We start from the raw sequence: 24,296 nt of genomic DNA, 5'->3' as shown, positions 1-24,296 counted from the left end.
TCCTCAAGCGGCACTGATTTCCTCCTGGTGATGCCAGCAATGCTCTTCTCCAGCGGCCACCGAGATGGTGCATATTGCTGATAGGTTTGAGACAGAAGCGGGGAAAGGCAACAGTCCCACAGGGGCACGGGAACCAAACAGAAACAGGCGATGCCAGGGCTACTACAGGTGAGAGGCCAGGAAGATCTGAGCCGCTTGCATGACAGGTGTTCTTGCTTATCCCGATCAGAGGGGCCGGCTGCAGTGGTCAGGTGAGAGGAAACAGATTTGAAGGGCACTGGCCTATTTTAGAAACCAGCAAAGGTTGCTAGTGTTTTAAGAAAAGCTGGGCGTGGCTCAATGGTGGAGTGGCAACCTATGAACCAGGAGGTCATGGTTCGATTCCTGGTCAGGGCACATGCCCGGATTGAGGGCTCGATCCCCATGTGGGGTGAGCAGGAGGCAGCCGATCAATAATTCCCATTCATCACTGATGTTTCTACCTCCCACCCAACTGGACCTACAGAAATCGGTTGGTGCACAGGAGCCACCAAACATAAAAGTGACAGATGGTGTCCTCCAGGTACACTCCCAGGACCAATTCTGTAACCTGTGCCAGCGTTTCATCCTGATTTAATACGGTGGAGATGGCTGGGACCGCTCCTCAGCACCGAGGGGCCCTGGTATCAGTGAGTGATAAAGTCTTCAGCAATAAGGCAGCATGTCCCAGTGTCCCCCAAGGAACAGATAAATCCAGACTTCCGTGACAGTTCATGTACAAGGGCTCAAGTGGGCCTTGGAGTGTGCACTTGAGGGAGTTCAGGGGAGCGGTTCTTGCTCCTGGAAAAATAATGCAATCATGGAATCTCAAAGGAAAGAATATCAGGAAAGTACAAATTATCTTTTTAAAGTCTCTAGAATCTCTATACTTCTATGACAATTTCTCAGATGTCCCCAGAATTTCTGTACTTCTATGATAATTTATCAGATGTCCCCAGAATTTCTATATTTCTATGACAATTTATCAGATACTAACTTTGCTATCTTTCCTCTCCCTTTTCCTCCCTCCTAATCCTCCTCCTCCTCCTTCTCCTTCTTTCTCTTTTTCTCTCCCCGCTACCCCATCTGAAATGCCCCTGGCCAGGCCTCACTGCCCATGGGGTCTTCCCAGCCACTGACTGAGCACAGCACTGGCCTCTGGCGATTCCTGCCAGACGGGGACTCCCTGACAAGCCACTTCTCTGGAATACTCTACAGCCCGTCTTCACTTGGCCAACTCCTGCCTGTCTTCCCCACCTCAGGCCCAGCAAACCCCTTCCTCCAGGAAGGGTGCCTAACCTTCCCCACAAGCAGCAGGCTCTCTGCTCTACACCGCGTGGCCCCCATACTTCTCCATAGCTCTCATCACAGCAAAGCGCTGGCAGCTTGTGTAATGATTTGTTTAACGCCTGTCTCCCACTCTAGACTGTAAACTCCAGCCCTAACACGTGCCACCAGGGTCCCCTGCTGCAGGGAGGGTAAATGACAGCCGGCCCAGCTGCTGTGCTCTGCACCCACCATCGCACTGTGCCCGGGCCTCACTTCCCATGGGCTATTCCCAGCCACTGAGCACAGCACTGGCCTCAGGCCACTCCTGCCAGACGGGGCCTCCTGACAAGCCACTTCTCATCAAGGGCTCCCCAACTTTCTTAGAACTGGGCTGTAGCAGGCGACTCTGGCTACCTGATGCTCTGTCCTGCCCTCTCTCTTCACAGGGTCATGTGAAGGCCCTCCCCATCCCTCTAGCTCCCTCGCCTTTTTTCCCCTCCCAGGGCACCTGCTTCCCTAAGGACCTGGGGCATGCCCACTGATGCAGGCAGCAATTCCTGCTTATTCCCCACTGTTTGCTCTGGGCAGGCATGAGTCCCAGTGTATAGCAGGTGCTCAGTGAATGTGCACAGAATGAATAAACGCAGGCATAGTGAGGCCCGGCGAGTGTGGATATATCAGAGCAAACCTAACTCATCCTGTGGGGCCAGCTCCAAGGGCGCGGGCCATGCCCCCATAGCAGTGCCATTGCCCAGAGCTTCTCCATTGAAAGAGTGACCATACTGATAGCGGAAGAAGAAAGCTGTCCGCAACACTGTAAAGTCAGCATCCACATCGCCACCTTCATGGAGTTCCTCGTAGGGGCTAGGCATCAACTACCATTTGTACACACCGTTTGTTCAGTGCTCACAGAACAGGACGAGGTTACTCTGACTTCCCTTTTACAGAGGAGAAAGTTGAGGTTTAGTAAATCACAGCCATGTAAGGTTTGCTATGGCGACAAACCCTCCCCACATCTTGGTGGCTTAAAACTATTGTATGTAAATATGGGATTTGTTCTTGACAGTCTGTGCCTCCTCCCCTCCTTCCAAAGGAGGAGCGAGTGCACCTCTGAACAGCCCTCAGTGCTCAGAGTGGCCTCCGCATTCTGTCCTGGTGAGGTCCTGCTTAGCTCGGACCTCGCATCACCGGGGACACGCTCCTAGGACCTGTGGTCACAGCAATAGGTCTGCTCGGCGCTGGCACCCTGGCTCTCATCAGCATGGTGGACCCAACCCAGCTGGCTGTGCTGACGCAGTGCCGCTTGCTCGCCATTCTTGTCCCTAATGAAAACCGCCTCAGCCCTTTCCTTTCTTTTTTTCTTTTTTTTTTTTTTTAAGTATATTTTATTGATTTTTTACAGAGAGGAAGGGAGAGTTAGAAACATCGATGAGAGAGAAATATCGATCAGCTGCCACCTGCACACCTCCCACTGGGGATGTGCCCACAACCAAGGTACATGCCTTTGACTGGAATCGAACCTGGGACCCTTCAGTCCATAGGCCGACGCTCTATCCACTGAGCCAAACCTTTTCTTTCTTGGTTTAGTCCTGACATGACTGCGGTGACTGTTCCAGAATGCCTTGCTCTGGGCTTGTTGTTTCAGCCAGGCCACTAGGAAAGAGCCTATTTGTATTTCGGTTTTCCTCGTTTTTGAAAGAAAAAAAATAAACATTCAAATCTTCTTTTGATAAACACTAAAACCTTCCAGCAATTTGTAGAATGACTGGTCATCCCAAGCAGCCATGAAAGTTTGATTGAGCTTCACTCTTGGAAGTTCCCTTTGGGCAAATGCAAGATAGGCAAATTACAAAGCCAACAGGCTCCCTTTCTCAATCCCTCCACACAAAATTAAACCAAACTGTTAAATACGCCTGTTCGAACTCCCACTCCCCGGCCCCCTGGGCCCTGTGGGCGGTTCTGATCCGCCCTCCCAGCTGGTGACTACTGCCACAGACTGGGAAGAAGGAATAAGACATGTAGCTCCAACTCTGGGCATGCTTAATAACTTAAAACTGGACAGCCGGGTGGTTCCGTGTTTGACCTATGGACCAGGAGGTCATGGTTCGATGCCTGGTCAGGGCACATGCCCAAGTTTTGGCCTCAATCCCCAAGGGGGGACATGTAGGAGGCAGACAATCAATGATTCTCTCTGATCATTGATGTTTCTATCTCTCCCTCTCCTTCTCCCTCTCTGAAATCAATAAAAATATATTTAATAATAATAATAATTTAAAACTGAAAGTGAGAAATGATATCACAACCATCTAAACAGGAATCCCTTTTGGTTCCAGGATACTTCTCCACGGACAGACACCTCAATACAGGCCACTCAAGGGGCAAAAGAAACCAGCTCGAGGAAGGAAGAGGAGAGATGGTTTCCACACTGTTCGCTCGTCTCTGACACACACAGCCTCCAACTCGCGGCAGAGTTCTCGCCCTGACCCAACATCTGGTTTCCTGATCAAGCCTCTCCTTTGTCAAACGAGTTCTCCCCAGTAGGCTTGGGAGTCCCTCTAATACTTCTTATGCCTAATTGGAGTCGAGGTTCTGAGACATCCCAGGTGCTCAGAGAGCAGGGAGGCCCCCAGGGAGGGAGACCTCGGTCCCATTCCTAGGATCTCCCGTTGTGTTGGCCAGAGTCCTACAGCGAGCGAGCAGTGATCTGAGCCAATCCTGTCACCAATTTCAGTACCTCAGTTTCCCCACCATAAAACTTACCTCTGGGACTTGGGAGTCTTAGTGAGCATTGGCCTTTCCTGGATAAATTAACCAGGTGCAGGAAACATCTGCGGCTGGAAGCGGAGTGCGCTGTATAAACAGAATGGAGTATTCTCGCAAGACTGTGCAAACGCTCAAATACCAGCCGAGCCTGACTTCATCCCAAATCCTATTCAGTGAGTATCCAGGGAGAAGGCCCTCTCTTCTCCTCTGGACTAGGTTCTGTTTAAGGAACTTCCTTTCTCATGCACCTTGTTCTATTCTACTCGGGACAAAGAGTTTTCTGTAAAAAGTGGAAGAATCAATGATCTTATAGCATACTTTCCATTTAAATCACATAACAATGCTCCAAAAATAAATACCCCCAAGAGAATGTATACACCATACGGCCACAGGGCAACATCTGTTTTATTCTCCACAATATCCCCACGGTACCGGTTCATAGGGGATGCTAAGAGTTTGTTGAACGAAGCAAGAACCACACAGTTCATGGCACTAGGAAAATAGCACTAAATATTTGCATAGGTTTTAGACTGCCTTATTGCATCTTCCTCCATGCTACCCTCAGTTTATAAGTTTATTAGGACAGAAACTACCAAGCCACTTGATAAGCCGGATGAGGCTCCAAGTCAACATCGAGAAGATCTGGAAACAAAACCTAGGTCTCCAAACATCCAATCCAGCCTTCTCACCTTTACCACTGACTCTTTCTTGGGCGAAAGTCAGGGTCTGAGAACTATAGCCTGGGGGCCAAATCCAGACCATTGCCTGCTTTCTGTAAATAAAGTTTTATTGGAACACAGCTACAACCATTTCTTTACATATTGTCTGTGGCTGCTTTCCACTACAAGGGCAGAGCTGAGTGGTTGCCATTGAGACTGTATGGGCACATAAGGCCTGAAATGTTTACTATCAGTCCTTTGCTGACCTCCCCCTCCACCCCCGTCCCCAGAATCCAGTCCTGGATCACCTGCTTGCGGTCATAGTTTTGGTCACACAACCTTGCTACTATGAGTGCAAAGAGCTCTACTCACATAATGTTTCCAACAATCTTATGCATGATTATACACCTACATGGTGTGCTGATAAAATTGGGCGAAACCATATGAAATTGCTATTTTTTTTTTTTTCTGTAGGTCCAATACCGGCAATTCCATGGAGGTCAAGCTAATTCTTTATCTCCATTTTTAAAATGTGGCAACAGACCCCCAGGCGCTCAGTTAAGTGAAAGGGCACAGCTACTAACCAGCTCTGTGCTCAGGGCAGCCACAGAAGTTGAAGTGTAATTCAACTTTAAACTTCACTCATGTAAAACGTTCTTTGTTCTTTCCTCTTGAAACAGTCTGTTCCAGCAAGCCTTTCTCTAATTTATTTGACCAGAAAAGATGTGGGTGCGCCCCCCCCCCCCCCAGTAGCACCTATGAATATCACACAGAACTAGTCTTTCTTGGGAAACCCCTCCACTCCTTCCATCCCCCTTCAAAGCGCCTGCTGTCCCCTGGCCTTGGCTGCCGCCTCCCCAGAAGGCCCACTCAACTGCTCTGGGCATGCCCAATGGGAGACACGCCGTACCTTGCTTCCGGGCAAATGGAACTCCACTTTCACGAAAATAACCTGAACAGTTCATGCTGTTGCTGCGGGCTAGTTCCCTTTACAGGAATAATGAAGCTCCGTCCTGTGTGGCATTGGATGTGCATTTACTACACTCCCACCGCCCACACCTCCCGTTTCTAATGCAAATAAACCGTCTCTTCCATCAAAACTGCTCCCACTCCCCCCAAGTCCAAATTCTTCTTAGGATCCATGTACCAAACCAGCTGCAGCCTTTCCCCGATGGCCACACCTTCATCCAAAATCTGAGGCCGCCTTGTAGGGCAGGTCAATTGAGCAACCAGGTATATGCTTAGATGTCCCACCTCCGACCCCATCACCCCCCCCCCTTTTTTTTTTTAAGAGAATAATTGCTACTCTATATAAAGTTTACATCGGGGCCTCATTTACTGCAAATTTTCTTTGGGAATAATATAAGTCCCTAAATTGTCATAGGTGTCCTCCCCTGCCCCCTCCTAGAAATATTTCACTTGGTAGTGAGGTTAGAAATCTATCAAAACCAATGACAGACATCCGTGCATAAAAATAGCAAGCCTTGGATTTAATACTTTATTGCCATATTTTTAAACAACTGGTTAGGCAGCTGCCACTGTTATCTTCCAATTACTTCTCATTTTTCCAGAGTTTGAAATGCAAGCTGTAACAAATTAAATCTAAATTTCTATATGCATACTTAGAAGAAGAAAAAAAGAGACATTTCAGAAAACTGCAAAAAAAAAAAAAAAAAAAAAAAAAGTTGAAGTGGAGAGGAAGAAAGAGATGTTGGCAGCATGAAACCAGAACTCCATTCTGACTGCCGCCAATGCTTCCCGGGCCTCCGGCGTGCAGACACCCTTCCAGCAGCCACACAGCCCCCATTCTGCTCAAGCCTACCTGCAAAACTGCCCTTGGCTAAAAAGCACGGCTCCTCACCAAGTTTATCAAGGTGTCAGGAAGAAATCCCTTCACCAGATGTGGGATATCTTTGGGGCTCTGGTGTAACACTCTATCCATGGTGCCCCCCACACACAGGAAATCTCTCCAAAGACGGAATGGATCACCTTTTGGAGATTTTCGCTCAGGTGGAGCTGCACGGGCTCCGGACTGAATGCGAAGACAGAGGAGAGCAGGGTGGCTCTTTGTGCCAACCTCAACATGTTTTCGCCCTACATTACGGGGCCTGTGTTTAGCAATTACATTTTTGCTAGAAAAATAACACGTATTTTAATCTTCTGTTTTCTCTTCTTCCTTGAAATCTGACTCTAATTAGGGGGAGTTGAGCGTGAAGGTAGGAGGCAGATTGTCTTACTAGTAATTCCTCTCCCTCCTGCTGCAGGATTTCAACACAGATCTCGGCAGAGAAGGCATCACTGAGGCTCCTCCCCGAGGCCCGGCTCAGGGCAAGGCTGTGCAGTGGTGCGCACTCCGCTGTCCTGTCCTCATAGCTGCCCTGCCTGCTCGCCTGCAATCAGCAGCCAATAACCAAAGCCCTGCTACTGACTCAGGCTCTGTGCACACCTGGTTTGGGAAGCTGGGGGTCTCTCAAAGGGAGGGCTCGGGCACCTGCATAACAGGCTCCTGTGTAGGGGGGGACACCTGCAGGGCATCCTGTCTTTCTCTTCCTTTTCTCCCCAACCACCCCACACTCCCTTTCTCGAGCCCTAGGTTTATTAATTTTTTGTGTGTGTGTGTCTGGATTCCCTTTCCTTCTTCATGACCTGACCTGCTACCCTCAATCTCTAATAGAGGTGGCTACTCTAAAATAACTTATTGCATTATGTCCCCCCAAATCATCTCTGATAACTGAAGGGAGGGATGATTTCCGGGCTTTATTTCACACCTGACTATAAAAACTCCCCAGTAATAATGACCCGAAGCCAGATTCAGGAACCACTGTTCCAGAGCACACGTTGGCAAACATCCAATCCTGGAGCGCCTGTTAAAGCACGGGTGGTTAGGCCACACCCTCAAGGCTCACGATTCCCTGTCTGGGTTGAAGCCCAAGAATTTGCATTTCCTACAAGTTCATAGAGGATGCTCCTCTGGGGGCCACTTAGAGAACCACAGCCCTTGGGGAAGCCCCTGGGTCAGGACTTACTGCACTTTCGTTCCTGATGTCTGTCTGCTGAATCACCACCAGGAGGTGTTCTTACGCTAACACAGTAGAGGAAAACCCACCCGCAGCACCATTTTGAACGGGTAAGTTTGTGGTTCCACTTTAATTCGACAGCGGAGCTCCATGTGCAAAGTGAGAGCCCACTCGCCAAGTTGGACACAGACTCAGAAGTCATGCCACTCTTCTTGGATGGATGGCTGAGTTTTCCTCCTGAAGCCAGAGCTCTAGTACATAAGAGCATCGGGAGAAAAAGCATCTTTTCATCCCAAGGTGCTTTAAATTTTATAAAGGTGCTCAGGGAGAAATCCCTTCAGCAAATGTGGGGTATCTTCTGGGCTACTGCTGATACGTATCCGGAATCCATGGAGGACTTCACAGCCAGCCTCCCATCACTTTCTGCAGAGCACCCCACCAGTGCTACAGCTTGCTGATACAAGACAGAAGATTGTCATATGAGATTTGCCACATCAGGGCTTCATCAAAATGCAAAATCAACACCTTCCCTTTCTCCCTCTCCTACCCCAGATGACTGCCGAGTTTCTGTACATTTGTGAATTCACAGAGCATGAACAGAATGACATGAACATCGCAAATGCAAATGTCTTTGTTCCCAACAAATGGTTACAGCTCCCTTCCTTCTGTAAGGTGGGGAGAGGGAGGGAATGGACTCTGTACACCATCTCATTTCAAGTTCAGGAGGCAGACAGGTGAGTTTTCCAAAGCGTTTTGTCAGGAGTAGATCTGACTCACACACTCACACTCACACACACACACCCTCCTCAAGTATTCTTTTTCCAACACTGATTTGTACTTTCATAAAACTGACATCTGCATCTCTAAAGAAATAACTTCACTGTCAAAGGAATCAAGCTTAATTTTATTTGCTTGAAATATTTTCATCTCAGACCAAATTTAGAATCTCCGCCACCTGTTTCTACCACCAATCTCAACAAAGCAGCGGGAGCTCACCTCTCACATCCACTTCCCTGCCAGGACGGTCAGAGTGACAGGGAGGCGGGAGGGGTTCTCCTTAGCCCCCAACTCCTTGTTCCTTCTTGGGAGTATGAAGCCTTTGTATGCCGAATGCTACGGGGAACACACCTTATCACCACAGCGCATGCATGAGCAGTGGGCATCTCACCAATAGAAAGGCTCAGCAGGTAAGGGGCCATCATCAAACTCTAAGAAATGTGATTTGAACACCTGCAACTAATACAAGATAATATTGAATGTAAACTGTAATTGAAAAATAAAACTTATTCCAGTCAGTGTTGCTCAGTGGTGGAGCATCAAACCATGAACCAGGAGATCACGGTTGTATTCCAGGTCAGGGCACATGCCCAGGTTCTGGGCTCAATCCCCAGTAGGGGGCATGCAGGAAGCAGCAATTGATAATTCTCTCATCATTGATGCTTCTCTCTCCATCTCTCTCTCTTCCTCCCTTCCTCTCTGAAATCAATAAAAAATATTTTTAGATTTTTAAATAACAATAAAAGAAATGCTGAGACTCAGAATAACACAAAAGAAGAGTAGACGATCGAGGCTATTTTGGAACAGTTATTTGAAGCTCTCTGCCTGTTCCTATAGCTGTGAATGGGAGTGTTGGTGGTGGCCAAAAGGTCAGGCTAGGCCCCCTTCCGCTTTAAAACTCTATTAACATAATTGCAATGTAACTTTTATTCTCCCATCGCCTCCTAAGGCTACTACACCTTCTCAAATCTCTTAAGGCCCAATAGCAAATAAGCCTGGACGCATACCTCAGTTGGACTCAGTATTTTTGAGGATGAAAGCAACAGAAACCAAATCAAAGTGGCTGAAGGGGGAAACAAAAAGGCAGTGCTAAGAAGGTTCAAACGTGGTTTTGTGAGACCCAAGGGCAAGAATACAAACATGCCTCAGAAAGGGACTGGAACCAGGAAACCTAGGCGTTAGAAACTGGGAAGCATTCTCTCACCTTTACCCCTCTCTGCTTTTTTCATACTCTTCTCAGCTTCTCAGCCTTTTGTTACAAAGGCTTACCCAGAGGTTAGTCTCAGGAAGGGAGCCCAGATAGACAATGGAATCCCTCAATCTCAATTTGTGCCTGCCAGAAAAGGGTTACTGATTGGGCAAGGTGTCCTCCAGGGTCCAATGATACACATGGACATTGGGAACTCATCACTGGGATCCTCTGCATTTAGAGGGTGGGGTGAGTTAGGGAGTGAAACAGTTCCCCAAATTGGTGGGAGGGCGGGGGAGACAACGGTTCACTACAAAAACACCACACAAATAGGAAGCTATTTTGAAACACAAACTATTATTATAGAGGTTGTGCCACGCACTGGGCAGAGGACCCAAGACCTGAGCCCTGTCTCCTAGGAGTGTGTTAGCTCTAATCATGATTTTGAAGTCTGATTTTGCCGTCCCTTTAGTATTCTCAGCACCAAGCACATTGACTACACAACACATTTGTGCCCCTTTCCCTTTTCCTTCCAAATGAGAAAATATAGAAGCAAGTGCTTTGTGAACGGTAAGATATTAATGTTGAAGATCGTTCTTAAAAGCCGCTTCAAATACAATGTAATTAGTCTATTCATTTTCTTCTCCAAGTGTCAGGGTCTTCCGCCTCCATAATAGGGGTCCCCCTTGGCGAATAGGGAACATCAGAAACCACAAGCCAAAACAATGGCACCCATCCATTAAGACCGGGCTGGGTATTTCACATAGGCAGCTCGTGCATTTTGTGTTTCTCTGGCCCATTGCCTCCCGAGAGTGCGTTTCTGTTATAGTACAGTGGCTAGAAGTGGAAATCAGCAGCTGCAATTCCTCTCTGTACCTCATTAGAGGGCTAGTTTCCCCTTAATGCACATGAAGACCTTTCATTAGCAATAATGGGAGCTGCGCGCATCAAAGAGAAAGAAGACCCTCACCATTGTGATCTCGGAGATGAGGTTATTGGGACACTCGCCCGCCTGATTGCAGAATTATGGCATTCGTAGAGGCATGATTAGATCAGGGCAAAAAAAAAAAAAAAAAAAAAAAAAAATTAAAATCTTTGCAGCTATTTTAAAAAAATGAAATGCAATTTAAAAACCTCAAAATAGAGAAGGGTAAGAATCAAAACTAAGGAATCACATGCAGATTGACTTTGGGAATGAGTTAAGCACGAAAAAGCCAAAAGACAAGATAAACAAAGGTGGGGAAAGATTACCCAGGGGATTTGACCAAACAAGAACCGTTTCCAATACATACAAAGTAAAACGTTGGCAAGAGAGACTACGGTCCAGGAAGAAAAGGCGAGGACCATTTGCTGTCAGAAGCAGTAAACACTGCTGAAAGTTAAACAAATCCTCTGCCTCCGTGTCCACAGAGGAAGATGGAAGATGACAGAAACGGCTGTGCCCTGAAGAGGGGTCAATGAAAAGAAGTATTACGGAAGGAAGTAGAAGTGACACCTGAGTTTATGTCTTTGGGTTGACACAAATGCCAGAAGCAAGAATATATCCCGGCTGAAATTTGAGTTGATTTATTTTAAATAAGGATGCTTGGAAATGGGCCACCCTGCATTGTTACAGGTTTGATGAAGAAATGGTGGAGCGTGGCTGGCATGGCTCAATGGTTGAGCATTGACCTATGACCAGGAAGTCATAGCTCAGTTCCCTATCAGGGCACATAACCGGGTTGCAGATGCAGGCCCCAGTTGGGGGCATGCAGCAGGCAGCTGATTTCCTCTTCCTCTCTCTGAAATCAATGTTTCTCACCCTCTCTCTGAAATCAAATCCCAATGTTTCTCTCTCCCTCTCTCTGAAATCAATATATATAAATATATATATAAATATATATAAATATATATAAATATATATATATATATATATGAAATGGTACAGTCTCTCACTTTTGTCCAAATGTAAAACCAGCATTTTTTGGATTAAGAGAGTCATCTTTTTCCTTTCTTTGTGGTATAAGATCAGTGGATCAGAACTTTCTCATACTTTTTTTTCAAGGGGACAGGATGCACATGGAAAGAAACTATTTTTAAAAACTTCCAGGAAGCAAAGATTCTGCACCCTATCCACTATCCCTGCAGCTCACGAATGTTCCAGGGAATAAATTAGTGAGACCTGAGGCTGCATCCAATCTTTGGTATCATCCGCTTACCACTGATTCAAGGATTGAAAATGGATACCTAACTCACAATTGTAAGAAATTCCTCCAAAATCAATCCCATGAAGTCAAATTGTGACTCTAAAAAACTGTTCATATGATTGAGTAGCCTATGAGAACAAGGAGAATACAAGTCAAGAAGTGTCTGGCATAGACTAAATCCCTACAAGGTGGTCCACACTCCCCAATGCGGGAGTGTTGGTCCTGGGAAACCATTTCTGCATCCATGGACTGCATCCCTAAAATCACCATTGAGGGGTCAGGATACTGCCAGGAGCTGTGGAGCTGTGGAGTCAGGATACTGCCAGGAGCTGTGGAGCCAAGCAGGCTAAGGTGCATTATAGGGAGTGTCATCTATGTAAAAAGAAGCTCAAGGCAGTGGGAATGAGGCCACAACTGTCTGTTCCAATGCACTGTAACCTCCCAGTACCTCTGGATCTCCATCTACTCGCGCTCAGTCTTGAGTAACTTGGGAGTCAGATCAACCCAATCCATCAAAAGAGGTTCAGACACAAGCAGGTTCTCACTACTCCAGTGCAGCCCTGGGTCATGGGATGCAGAAACCATCCACTCTTTCCCCTCACCTTGGTCAGCATTATGATAGGCACACATCCGCATCCTTCCCTTTGTTGCTTATCTAATAACCACTGTCAGCCCTTCCACACATCCCAAATAAGGGATGATGCTCTGATAAAACAAACCCAAAGCTATTTTGGTTGGCCCCGTTTAGTATAATCCCTTTAAGCACCCTTGCTCCGTTTTTATGAAAGAATTATGAGAGCAAAAGATGCCCAGTGAGAACAGAAACAATTGATAAATGGTATACTATATATTTAATTTAAATGAGGAATGTTTACTATAAAAATGGGAGTTTACAACTCAAATAAAAAATTATTTCATAACATCCTGATAGCCATACCAGAGTTCTATGCCAGCACAATTTGAAAGTGAAGCCAATGTAGGTTTTCTAAAGAATGTTATAAAAAGCGTGAACAAAGTAACACTTTAGAAGACACTAAATATGAAATATTTAGATTCTGTAAATGAGAAATCACAACAACATCCATTAATTAGGGTAATATTAGATAGCCACATTTCTATTTCCAAAAATGGGGGAAAAAGGTTTTACTTTACCTTGATATTAAAAGGATAAGGTATTTTGGGCAGTCTAAAGATTCATTCTCTCAAGTATTTTTTAATTAAGCATAATCTGTTTTCTAGAACCTTATATTATCAATAATTACAGGGTTAATGGCAAATGTTTTTACTTTTGTTTTGTTTTGTTTTTTAAATATATTTTATTGATTTTTTACAGAGAGGAAGGGAGAGAGATAGAGAGCTAGAAACGTCGATGAGAGAGAAACATCGACCAGCTGCCTCTTGCACACCCCCTACCGGGGATGTGCCCGCAACCAAGGTACATGCCCTTGACCGAAATCGAATCCGGGACCTTTCAGTACGCAGACCGACGCTCTACCACTGAGCCAAACCGGCTTCGGCTGTTTTTACGTTTTTGATTCATAATTTTCATTTAGATTAACATACTAGACTTTTCTGTCTTTTCTGTCCTTGGGTAAGTGAATGATTTATTAGACCTGGTACTCAGTTTATGAGCTTTATTCATTTCAACTTGGAAGAAACTGCAAATATTTATAGAAGATGAACCACATGTATTTGTTCCTGAAAAATGTCAGAATGTAGCACTCACATCAGAAGCAGAACAGAAGCTATTCCCTAACACTACATACTGTGGAGACTTAATTTCCATTGACATGTTTTTCTAAACAGTTTTCCCACCACAGTAATACCTAATTCAAAAATGACTGCCATCTCCCATCAAGCATGTACTCGCGTATTACTGAGTTATGGGTATCTAAACAGTCATATGGAATTTACACCAAAAAAATTTTTTTGAATCACACCTTTAAAAAACATAATTGAATTTTGTTAAATTAATTTTACACCAGGAGGAAAACAGTAATTAAGCTTATATTTTAAAATTATTTTTCTTCATTTTGCTGTTACTTGAAGGGTGCTTTGTTCAACTCAATAATAGGTATTCCAGGTCCAGCAGTTAGGATGCAGGGAAGTTAATATAGTCCACAGGAGCAGGGCTGTGGCCAGTTTTGTTTATCGAAATAACACTCTGCCTAACACTAATATTCAAACAAGTATTGATTCAAGTAAGAAATCACATGTGAGCAAATGTTTGGATGTTTGGATTCTACAGTGATCAAGGACCTGGGCTTTTTAAAAGCAAAAACCTGCTAATAACCCCATAGCCCGAATAGACTTGAGTGTCTACTACATACCACCACTGTGCCGTATGCTTCATCCAAGTGAGGCTCAGCAACTGGTCTAAGGACAGACACACTAAAGGGGAAAGAGCCAGGCTGCCAGAGTCCCCCCGAGCTTCCAAAACAATGTTGTTGAAAAAGAGAATTCTCACCGTCTTATCCTTTGTCCGCTCCTTTTTTTATCTCCCAGGATCTACTTCTTCAAGGTGAAAATCACCACAAGTAGCACAGGCACACCAGCAGGTAAGTCTGACTATGGAATTACACAAACAGCGGGTGTCTTTGATGATCTTTCAAACACAAAATTAATAAAAGTTTTTCTCCCATGTACTATTGTCTTCCAAATCTTCCTTTCTCCACCCAAACCTGCTTTTAGCAGAATTTATATCATGGTATGGAAAAGATAAATATGAAGTTCTAAATTTGAACACACACAGAATGAATTTCATTTTCATATAAAATATAGTCCTTTGGTAAAGTGATTTATTTTAAATACCTGTGTCCAATGGCCTATGGGCATGAGGACTGTCCAACCATCACCCGAGGAAACAAAAAGACGGACCTCTGGGAAGCTCCCTGAGCAATTCCAGGCTAGGGGTGGGGCAACAACATGGAGTCTGTGGTACCGGGGCCTTGAACGATGAAGTGCTAGGATTCACACTGGGTTCCAGGCCTCTGGGTCAGGAGTTGGGACAAGCAGTACTGGACTGTGTCATTGAGAGGTGGCAGCTCAGGGAGAGCCAAGGTGATGGACGAAGGTCAGAGCCTGATGAAGTTTCTGGTGAAGACTTTTATATTTTGGAAATTAATAGGTAGAGGAAGACAAAAATAAGCAACTAATATGTCTCAATCCAAATGAGCAAGCACTCAAGATTGTTTTAATTAATATTTTATTATTGGCTAGAAAGACTTTTCAAGATACAAATATATTTCTTCCAAGAGCTGTGTCTCTGTGATCTTAAGAGTCCACATTAACTCCTTTTCTGGAAACTTCCTTTTCTTAGCTGTTGTATTCTTGGAGAGCCTGGGCCATGAAGAGTTTGCCTAAGTTCTGGGCAGTGAATTCCTTGATGTTCTGGCAGTAAGTGTTAATCTGGCCTGTGCATTTGGGAAAGTAAGAGAGAGAATTGTAATGTTCCTCAAATTATAAAATGATCTGGAATTCAAATAAGAAGGTCAACACAACACAGAACCATCAGTGTTTTGTTTTGTTTTGTTTTAAGAGGATATAAGAATCAATTCTATTTTTCCATAGGGATAATAAAGATTAGAAGTTCTTAAGCTATCTTCTGCTCTAGGTTACATAGGAAAAATTACAACTTTCAAAAAGATCATCAGCAGTTACGAACATATTAGCTGTCAATCAAAATGTACTGACTATGCAGCTGAAATTAATGCTGCACGTGGTAGAAAACAGCACTGGTCTTGTTAGCAGGTAGAAAGAACTGCAAACTAAGCTGACCTAGGCCTGAGCAAGTACAGTGGTTTCCAGTCTGTGCTCTGGAAACACTGAGCACTCCTCTGCCCCAAAGCTACACAGAGCAGAGCACAGACAGAATCCCCATGCAGAAAGGACACACTGCTTTTAAGTCATAAAACTAATGATCTAATCTGCTGCAATAATTACATATTTTCTGAAAGTATGAGAAATACAATTCTGCTTGCACTGGACCGTTAGTAAGGAATGTGTCTCAGTTTCTCAAATTTAATTTATGTGGGTACAAGAAAGCTTTATAGAATTTAGATTTTCCTCCATTCTAAAAATAGTTCAATAGAAATATATCAATGGGAATTGTAGAAGATCAGCTTTTCTTTGCATAGGGTTTTCGATCCAATAAATGCCTCAAATAGTATTTAACGTTTATATAGAATGTTAAATATTCTAAATCAAGTCCTAGAGTAGGAAATAAAAACTCTGCCACTTAGAGGAGGTGTTAAATGTTAAGTACTCCCCGAAAAAGTCCATCCAGAATTGCATTCATGTTGCTACAATTTAAGTCTAAGTAAGGGAAACACACCCTGTTGAGTCAGAAAACTCAATCAATTCAAACTCCCACACAGACTTGGGCTCAGTGCTGTGCTCCAACAGGAAAAGCAAAAGGCTCAAGCTAAATGATCTGCTACATTACAAGACTGTAAAAAAGGTTTTTACTTCCCATGGAAGATAACGCAAATAAAACCTTCCCGTTTTAGAGAGTTTATAATGCCATCTCAAAAATGTACAAAGAAACACAGTGAAGCACTGAAAGGACCTGGAAAATAAAAGACTGACAAATTCTTTAATTTCAGAAATTATAGGTACTAGACTCAAATTTGTCCTTCAACCATGTTAAATGCATTAGCTTTTATGATGTACATTCTCTGTTTTCTCAAACCTCTAACTGCTGCCTACTTTCCAAACAGCAGAGAAAACTGCCGCATTTGCGCTGGCGGACAGTACCTGCGATGAGCAGAGAATCCATCCTGGCTGGGGGCTGCGGCGGTTTGAAGAGCTTGGAAAGATCCTCCTCAGGAAGCGGGGGTTCTCCTCGACTCTGCCGCTGCATGTTCTCCTGCTGGCGACGCTGCTGATACTGAAATTCAGAGGGAAAGGACTTGGTTATTTTTCTCTACCGGAGGAGAAAGAAAGCTCCAACTTCCAATCCGGTTTATCAAGGGTTAATCCTTGGTAATTCTTGCTTCTAAGAGCCTAAGTATCACAACCTTAGAAGAAAATTCCTTTGCTGTAAATTCCAGTCACTCTGAGCTTTAAGAATCTATGACTAGCAATTTGGGGTGGGGAGGGGGGGACTGATTATGTGAGAAACAGGATGCTTACGAGGCAAAGCAGCTCAAGATTAGTTAGTGTATGAAAGGGAGAAACGTGACCATTTATAACTATGGGATAAATGACAACATTGTAAGTACAAATCATCTTAATTTTAATAATTAAGAGATGGAACTACCACAGAAGGAATTCTTTCAACTATCCCTACTGACCAAAACAACAATACTGATGATGTTATTACTATACTAGAGGCCTGGTGCACAGATTCATGCACCAGTAGGTCTCTCAGCCTGGCCTGCGAGGATCGGACCAAAAACAACTCTCCAATATCCCCCAAGAGGTCCCGGATTGCAAGAGGGCAGTTCTCGGGTGACACACCCCAGAATTGGGCTCCCTCCTCTCTGGTTCTGGGTGCGTCACCTGAGAACCACAGCTGCCATCGCTGCAGCTTGACAGCTCCTGTGTTGAGCATTTGCCCCCTGATGATCATTGTGCATCATAGCTACTGGTCGGACAGTTGCTTAGGCTTTTATATAGAGAGAGACTAGAGGTGCACCTGCTCGAACCACTCTGCCTGCCTGCCTGATGCCCTGGAACTGCCCTCCCCTGCCAGCCTGGTTGCCCCTATTAATTTTTTTAATTTTTTTTTATTTTAAAAAAGTATGTTTTACTGATTTTTTTACAGAGAGGAGTAGAGAGTTAGAAACATCGATGAGAGAGAAACATTGATCAGCTACCTCCTGCACACACTTGGAGATGTGCCCACAACCAAGATGCATGCCCTTCAACGGAATCAAACCTGGGACCCTTCAGTCCGCAGGCTGATGGTCTATCCACTGAGCCAAACCAGTTAGGGCCCTATTAATTTTTTTTTTTTTTAATCTTATCTCCTTCATATACAATTATATTTGACTTCCTTATTGGCTTCTCCCTCTCACACATTTTTCCTCTCTCCTTTATGTAACACTTTTTCCTACTGACTCAACATTGGTAAACTTTTCTTCCCTCCGTATTTCCTACTTATGTTCCATCATCCTTTTTCCCATCTTTTTCGTACCCTCCCTCCCTCCCCACATTCCTTCTTTCCTTTATTTTTAGCCCTGCCCTCCCTCTCCTTTTCTTTCCTTCCCACCTTAATTTTTTTCTTCACTTCCTCCCTTGGACCTGCTTTGCTCCCTCCCCCATTTCTTCCCTCTTCCCATTCTCCTTTTAAGCTCTACTGGCTCCCCTTTAAAACTTTTCCTTCCCTCTTTGTCTCTCATCCTACCTTTCCCATACATTCATCTATACTTACTTCCACTGTTTTAATATCTATCTACCTGCCTAATTATTCACTATCACTTATTATCTTCTTTCTTTTCTGACTCCTACTTTTAAAATCTGTCCCCAGTACACAACTATACTTGATTTTCATTATAGCTCCTATATAGCTCCTACAGTTCACTCATACATCCTCTTCTTTAACTCTGCTCTCTCTCTATTGACTCCTTTAGAAAGTTCTTCCTTCTCTCCCTCCCTTCATAAAGCTTCCGTTGGGGGTGAGGGGGCGATAACCCCCAGCCCAGGGCTCAGTCCCAGCCAGGTTTTCACCACCCCCACTTCCCCAGCCTCCTCGCCACTGTCCTGCTCCCATTACCGAGGCCCACGAGGCCTGGATGCTGCTGCTACCACAAAGCAGACGCGCCTCCACCCAGAAGGCCTCGGGTGCCTGCACGCCAATGGCCTGCACCAGGGGCCACGACCCTCCTCCTGCATCTGAGCAGGGCTCCCACCCCGCCCCTTGCTGGGCACACCTGCTCCCCGCTCCCTACAGTCCCATCCCCTCCGGTGTGCAGCCCCGTGTTTCCTTCCCTTTTCCACTCCTGCGTCTTTTTCTTGTTCTCTTTCTATATTTTTGTTTCTCCTCTCAGCCTGTCTGCATGCAGGCCTGCCTTCCTCTCCTTTCTTATTCCCTCCTATCGTATCGTATCCTATCCCACCCCGGGCCTTGCAGCTGCCTGAGCAGAGGGCAGGGATGCAGCCTGCTGATCTGGTCGTGCTGTGCCGCTGTAATGGATAAGTTGTATATTTCCCTATTACTAGTATAGATTACTTTAGCAGCAGCATCACTATTATTAAATAAGTAACTACTATTACTATTAACAAAAGATAAACCTGTGCTTTAGGTCTATAGCTAGGAATGAATATTAGCTCAGATAATGCTTTCAAACTTTGGATTCCTATGAGTCTCTGAAGAGAAGGTGGGGTTATAAATAAAGGTATAGAACACCTACAAACTTATGAATCAAATCACAATCAAGAGCTCATACTTGTTTTCAAAAGCAGGTGGAAATAACATCTCACACACAGTTTTAAAATTTTAAGTTCTTAGAGTCCTACAACCAAGGGAAATAACAGCTCTTCCTAAAGTAGAGAAGTAACTTGCTTTGCAAAGATTCCTATATTTAGTAGGGGTTCTGAATGGTCAGTAAGAATAAACATCAAACACAAAAATTTAAGACATATTAGAATTCTGGAACAATCTGTAAGATTGTTTTTCAGAATCAATAGTCTCACAGGTGACAGATTTTTCAATTTGACATCCCAGGTTGAGTTCTTTAATGAAATAAAGCAGGGTTTTTTCCCCTCAGTTATCAGATATTTTCACCATCAGCACCACCATTTTTTTCAGCTAAAATACTTTATATGCGTGTTTACAATTCTAAGTATGGCAGAAACAAAGAATTTAAATTTCACTAAATAAATAAACACTGATATACAAAAATTTTAATACAACTCTCTCAGAACCAGTTAGTTATGCTTAGAATCCTACTATTAAGAACATCTAGTTTAAAGTGCATTTTAATGAATACAAAATAGTCATATACAAATACTTTCCCATATAAACATTCTGGAATCCACTTATCTATGAATCAAATATTAAAAACATTGCAGAGCAATACAGCCCCAAAACAACATTCCAAGAACTGTGAAAATCATGTGGCCTTCAGCAATGCTAATAAAGAAAAGGTTAAATGGCCCTAGTAGTATATGTGTATATGAGAGTCTTCAGGTAATTCTAGGGTTTTTATCTATATTATACCATCTACTTCACAGCAGTTGGTCTATTATTTTCTATCAAAATTGCTTGCTCTTAATCACAATAGCTCAGTTTTTTAAATGAACTGAAGATTGCTAACTATGCTGCAATGAGCCACTACCAAACCAATTATAGTTAGTAAAGAAATGAGCTGTGACACTCTAGAATTTCTTTGCCTCTGATTGTCTCAATAAATGTAACTCTTATTTGCATAACCTTGGCATTACACTGAGCTTATAAATGGCTCTCTCTATGACAGGTATTTTTAAGTACAACTTATAAATAACATATTAGGAACATAATACATACAGAATAGTCTTTTTAAATATGATATAGAGCTACTAACTTTATATCTCAATGCTTTATCAAAATTAATTTAGGTCATTTTGAAGATGACTCTCAAAGCATCAAAGTTAGAAAGGAATTCTGTTTGTCGAATTTTTCTCTAATACCCACCTGGTGTTTCTGTTGCTGCTGTTTACTCGTGTTCCTCATGTATGTATTATATTTAACTATATCTTGGCTCATTTCATCCACTCTGTCCATCAGCAACTGTAGAGTCTTTCCCAAATGACTGCTGAAATGTGAAATAAATATAATGACATGTCATATTTTCAAGTTATGGCTCCACCACAGCTGTAGATATTAAACTTACTTATCTGCCATTTGCTAAAAGAACAGGGGCCATCAACAAATATTTATTTTAAAAAATAAATAAAATAAATAAAAGAACAGGAGCCCAGTACACCTGAAAGCAAGGGTAGAGGGAAGTCTCTGAGTCAGGTTGGTATTTAACCTTCCATATCTGAAATAACTCAGCTTCTTATTGTCAGAGCATTTGCATGTCAGGATAGGAACTGTTCAACATACCTAGCAGGATATCGCCAATGAATACTTTTTTTTACAACCAAGTTTCAGTACTCCTGAGCCCTTTTCCTTAGCATCCCCTCCCCCAACTGTGCACCAAAACACTTAAATCAGCAGCCACAGAAAGGAAGAACCATGCAAACAGACTAACGCTTCGGGCACACGAGCGAGGTCTCTATCTAGTAGGTTCTAAATCAGCAGCAGCAGCAGCAGCAGCATTGGTTCTGTGAAGCCAAGTGCAGCAAGAAAGTGGGCTCCTTTCCTCTTGCTCTTTCTAGAATCTGTGGTGCAGTCACTTCTTTCCTTCTCCAAAAATGTCGACTGCAGCTCATTTACCAAAACTTTCTTTTAACGTGATACCAATGCACATCCCTTCTCCAAAAAGGTCGACTGCAGCTCATTTACCAAAACTTTCTTATAACGTGATACCAATGCACATCCCTTCTCCAAAAAGGTCGACTGCAGCTCATTTACCAAAACTTTCTTATAACGTGATACCAATGCACATCACTTTGTGTTTGTCTCTGATGTCCCAGCTAGGACGACGACCATCATAATGATTTCTGCCTGCAACTATCTCCTGCCATCGGAGGACCTGCTACTACATGTGTGTACTATAGAGCAACGAGCTGACAAACAGTATTCATTCATTCACTGAAGACCCATTATGTTCCAGTTCAGTGTTAGCAAATAGGGAGACAATAGTGAATGAGATTCACAGTCTCTATCTTCACTGAGCTTATAATTGATTTTGGGGGGTGGGGCGGGGTTAGAGCGGGGTGCTGAGAAGAAAGGGGGAAGTAGAGAGACACTTTGAGTAATACAGTCAAAATATCACTCTAAGGAGATGACAGGGTGAAAGCAAAGGATTAGATGAATCAGCCATGCAAGAAGGAATGTAGGTAGAAGAAAGCACATGCTGAAGGCCTGAGATGGGAGAGAACTAGACAGATAAAAAGAAGAGGATGGGCATGGCTGGCGGACAGTGATAGGGTAGAGAGCTCAGACAAGCACACATGGCAAGTCATTAGCTGCACCACACAGCGCCCATTAGTCACACAGTGTGAATGAGACTCTACACCTTCAGGTGAATGGTGCCCTGAGTTCTACTCATCTGTGACGTGTTTTGCCTTAAATTTTCAAATGACCACTCTGACCCTGGATTGGCTCAGCTGGTTGGAGCATCACCCTTTACACCAAAAGGTGGTGGGTTCAATTCCTGGTCAGGGCACATACCCTGGCTGTGGGAGGCAACTGATGGAAGTTTCTCTCTCTTCCTCCTCTAAAATCTTGAACAGGGAAGGACAGGACGGGACAGGGCGGGACGGGACAGGACAGGCCAGGCCAGGCCAGGACAGAAAAGAAAAAGGAAAGGAAAGGAAGAAAGAAAACCACTCTTCTGCCATGCAGAGAACAGACTGGAGTGTAGGAACCAGGAAACCAGTTAAGAGTCTATTGTGGACTCTGGCAAAGATGTAGAGAAAATGGAACACTCATACATTGTTGTAGGAGTAAAATAAAAATGGTACAGCTGCTGTGGAAAACAGTTTGATGGTTCCTCAGAAAGTTAAATGTAGAGTTAATAGATGACCCAGCAATTCCACACCTCGGTATATACTCCAGAGAACTGAAAACATGCTCATACCAAAACTTGTACATGCACGTTAATAGGTGCAATATTCTTAACAACCAAAAAGTGGAAAAGCCCCAAATGTCTATCGAAGAGTGAATGGATAAATTGTACTTTATTTGTACAACAGAATACTACTGAGTCATAAAAAGAATGCAGTACTGACACATGAGTGAAACTGAAAAATATTACACTAAGTGAAAGAAGCCAGATATAAAAGGCCACTTACTATATGGTTCCGTTTATATGAAACATCCAGAACAGGCAATCCATACACACAAAAAGTAATCAGTGTGGCCAGGGGTTGGGGAAGGAGGAGTAACTGCTTAGTGAGTAAGGGTTTCTGTTCAGGGTGATGAAAATGTTCTGGAATTAATGGTGATGGTTGTACAATACTGTGAGTACATTAAAATGGCTAATATGGAGGGTTTTATTCTATGTGAATTTTTAAAAAATATATTTTTATTGACTTCAGAGAGGAAGGGAGAAGAGAAAGATAGAAACATCAATAATGAAAGAGAATCACTGACTGGCTGCCTCCTGCTCACCCCCTACTGGGGATCGAGCCCACAACCTGGGACCTTGACTGAAATCAAACCTGGAACCTTTCAGTCCACAGGCTGATGCTTTATCCACTGAACCAAACCAGCTAGGGCGTATTCTATGTGAATTTTATTTCTACTTTTAAAACTACACACACACACATACACACACACATACACACACACACACACACACCGCCTCTACTGCGGTAGTACAGAGAAAAACAGAGCTGGCTTGGGCTAGGGTGGGGCAATAAGCATGGAGAAAAGTGGGCAGAACTGAGCAGGGAATCAAGAATCAAGGCGGATACCCAGTTTCCTGCTTTAAGCAGTTGCATGGTTGATTTCAGCATCCAGAGGAGAAGAAAGCTGAGGAACACAGAGACTGGAAATATTGGGAATAAATGAAAGTAAATCTAGTTAAAGTATGAATTCTATATGGATTACATCTGTAACTTGAAGAAAATTCGAAAGTTTTTGGCTCTTTCTTAAACAGTAGAAGCTCATAGAACTGGTGTGTTTGTTGGTGTATGTGTGAGTGTATCAATAAATTTACCATTTAATCCCAAGTCTGGCACTACCTATATAACCTTGACCAAGTGAATTAACCTGTCTAGGAATCAAGTGCTTTTTTCAAATTAAAGCTTTATTTCCTATTTATCTTATTTCATTATATATATATATATATACATACTATATATATATATATATATATATATATATATATATATATATATATATATTATTGAGTTTTTACAGAGAGGAGGGGAGAGGGATAGAAAGCTAGAAACAACGATGAGAGAGAAACATCAATCAGCTGCCTCTTGCACATCCCCTACTGGGGATGGCCCACAACCAAGGTACATGTCCTTGACTGGAATCGAACCTGGGACCTTTTAGTCCCCGCAGGCCGACGCCCAAACAGGTTTCGGCTCATTGTAATTTTGTGAATCACTTTCAACTTTGTTTCCCCATAGCTAATCAAATGTCCTGGTCCATTTCATTATAGTCACACTGTTTTCCAAATAACTTCAGGGTTAAAATTTAACAATATTGTGTTATCTCCAATGTATTCTTCCAACACATGTTATCAAGTACATACTAACTTCGCTAGCACTGTTAAATACTAGGAGTTACACTCTGTAAGCCACGATTGCACTCAACACATTCTAGCGAGAAGAGAGGAAGGCAAAAAGATAAATATAACACAGTGGTGAC

At 43.6% G+C, this 24,296-nt stretch overlaps 1 protein-coding gene across 1 annotated transcript in view; it reads right to left on the bottom strand.

Annotated features, from left to right (window-relative positions):
* Positions 1 to 15,066: 15,066 nt before the first annotated feature.
* Positions 15,067 to 24,296, bottom strand: part of EIF3H (eukaryotic translation initiation factor 3 subunit H) — an 80,753-nt gene continuing 71,523 nt past the window's right edge. The window contains exons 6-8 of the mRNA XM_084864990.1: positions 20,496 to 20,616; positions 16,634 to 16,766; positions 15,067 to 15,291 (exon numbers count right to left, since the gene is read on the bottom strand). Coding sequence (XP_084721116.1) covers positions 15,194 to 15,291; positions 16,634 to 16,766; positions 20,496 to 20,616 — 352 coding nt within the window. The 3' untranslated portion in view covers positions 15,067 to 15,193. The remainder of the gene's footprint in view (positions 15,292 to 16,633; positions 16,767 to 20,495; positions 20,617 to 24,296) is intronic.

The sequence above is a fragment of the Pipistrellus hanaki genome, assembly GCF_964339955.1.
Source record: "Pipistrellus hanaki genome assembly, chromosome: 17".
In the NCBI taxonomy this organism is placed as follows: Eukaryota; Metazoa; Chordata; class Mammalia; order Chiroptera; family Vespertilionidae; genus Pipistrellus; species Pipistrellus hanaki.
This window is presented reverse-complemented; position numbering and strand designations above follow the sequence as displayed.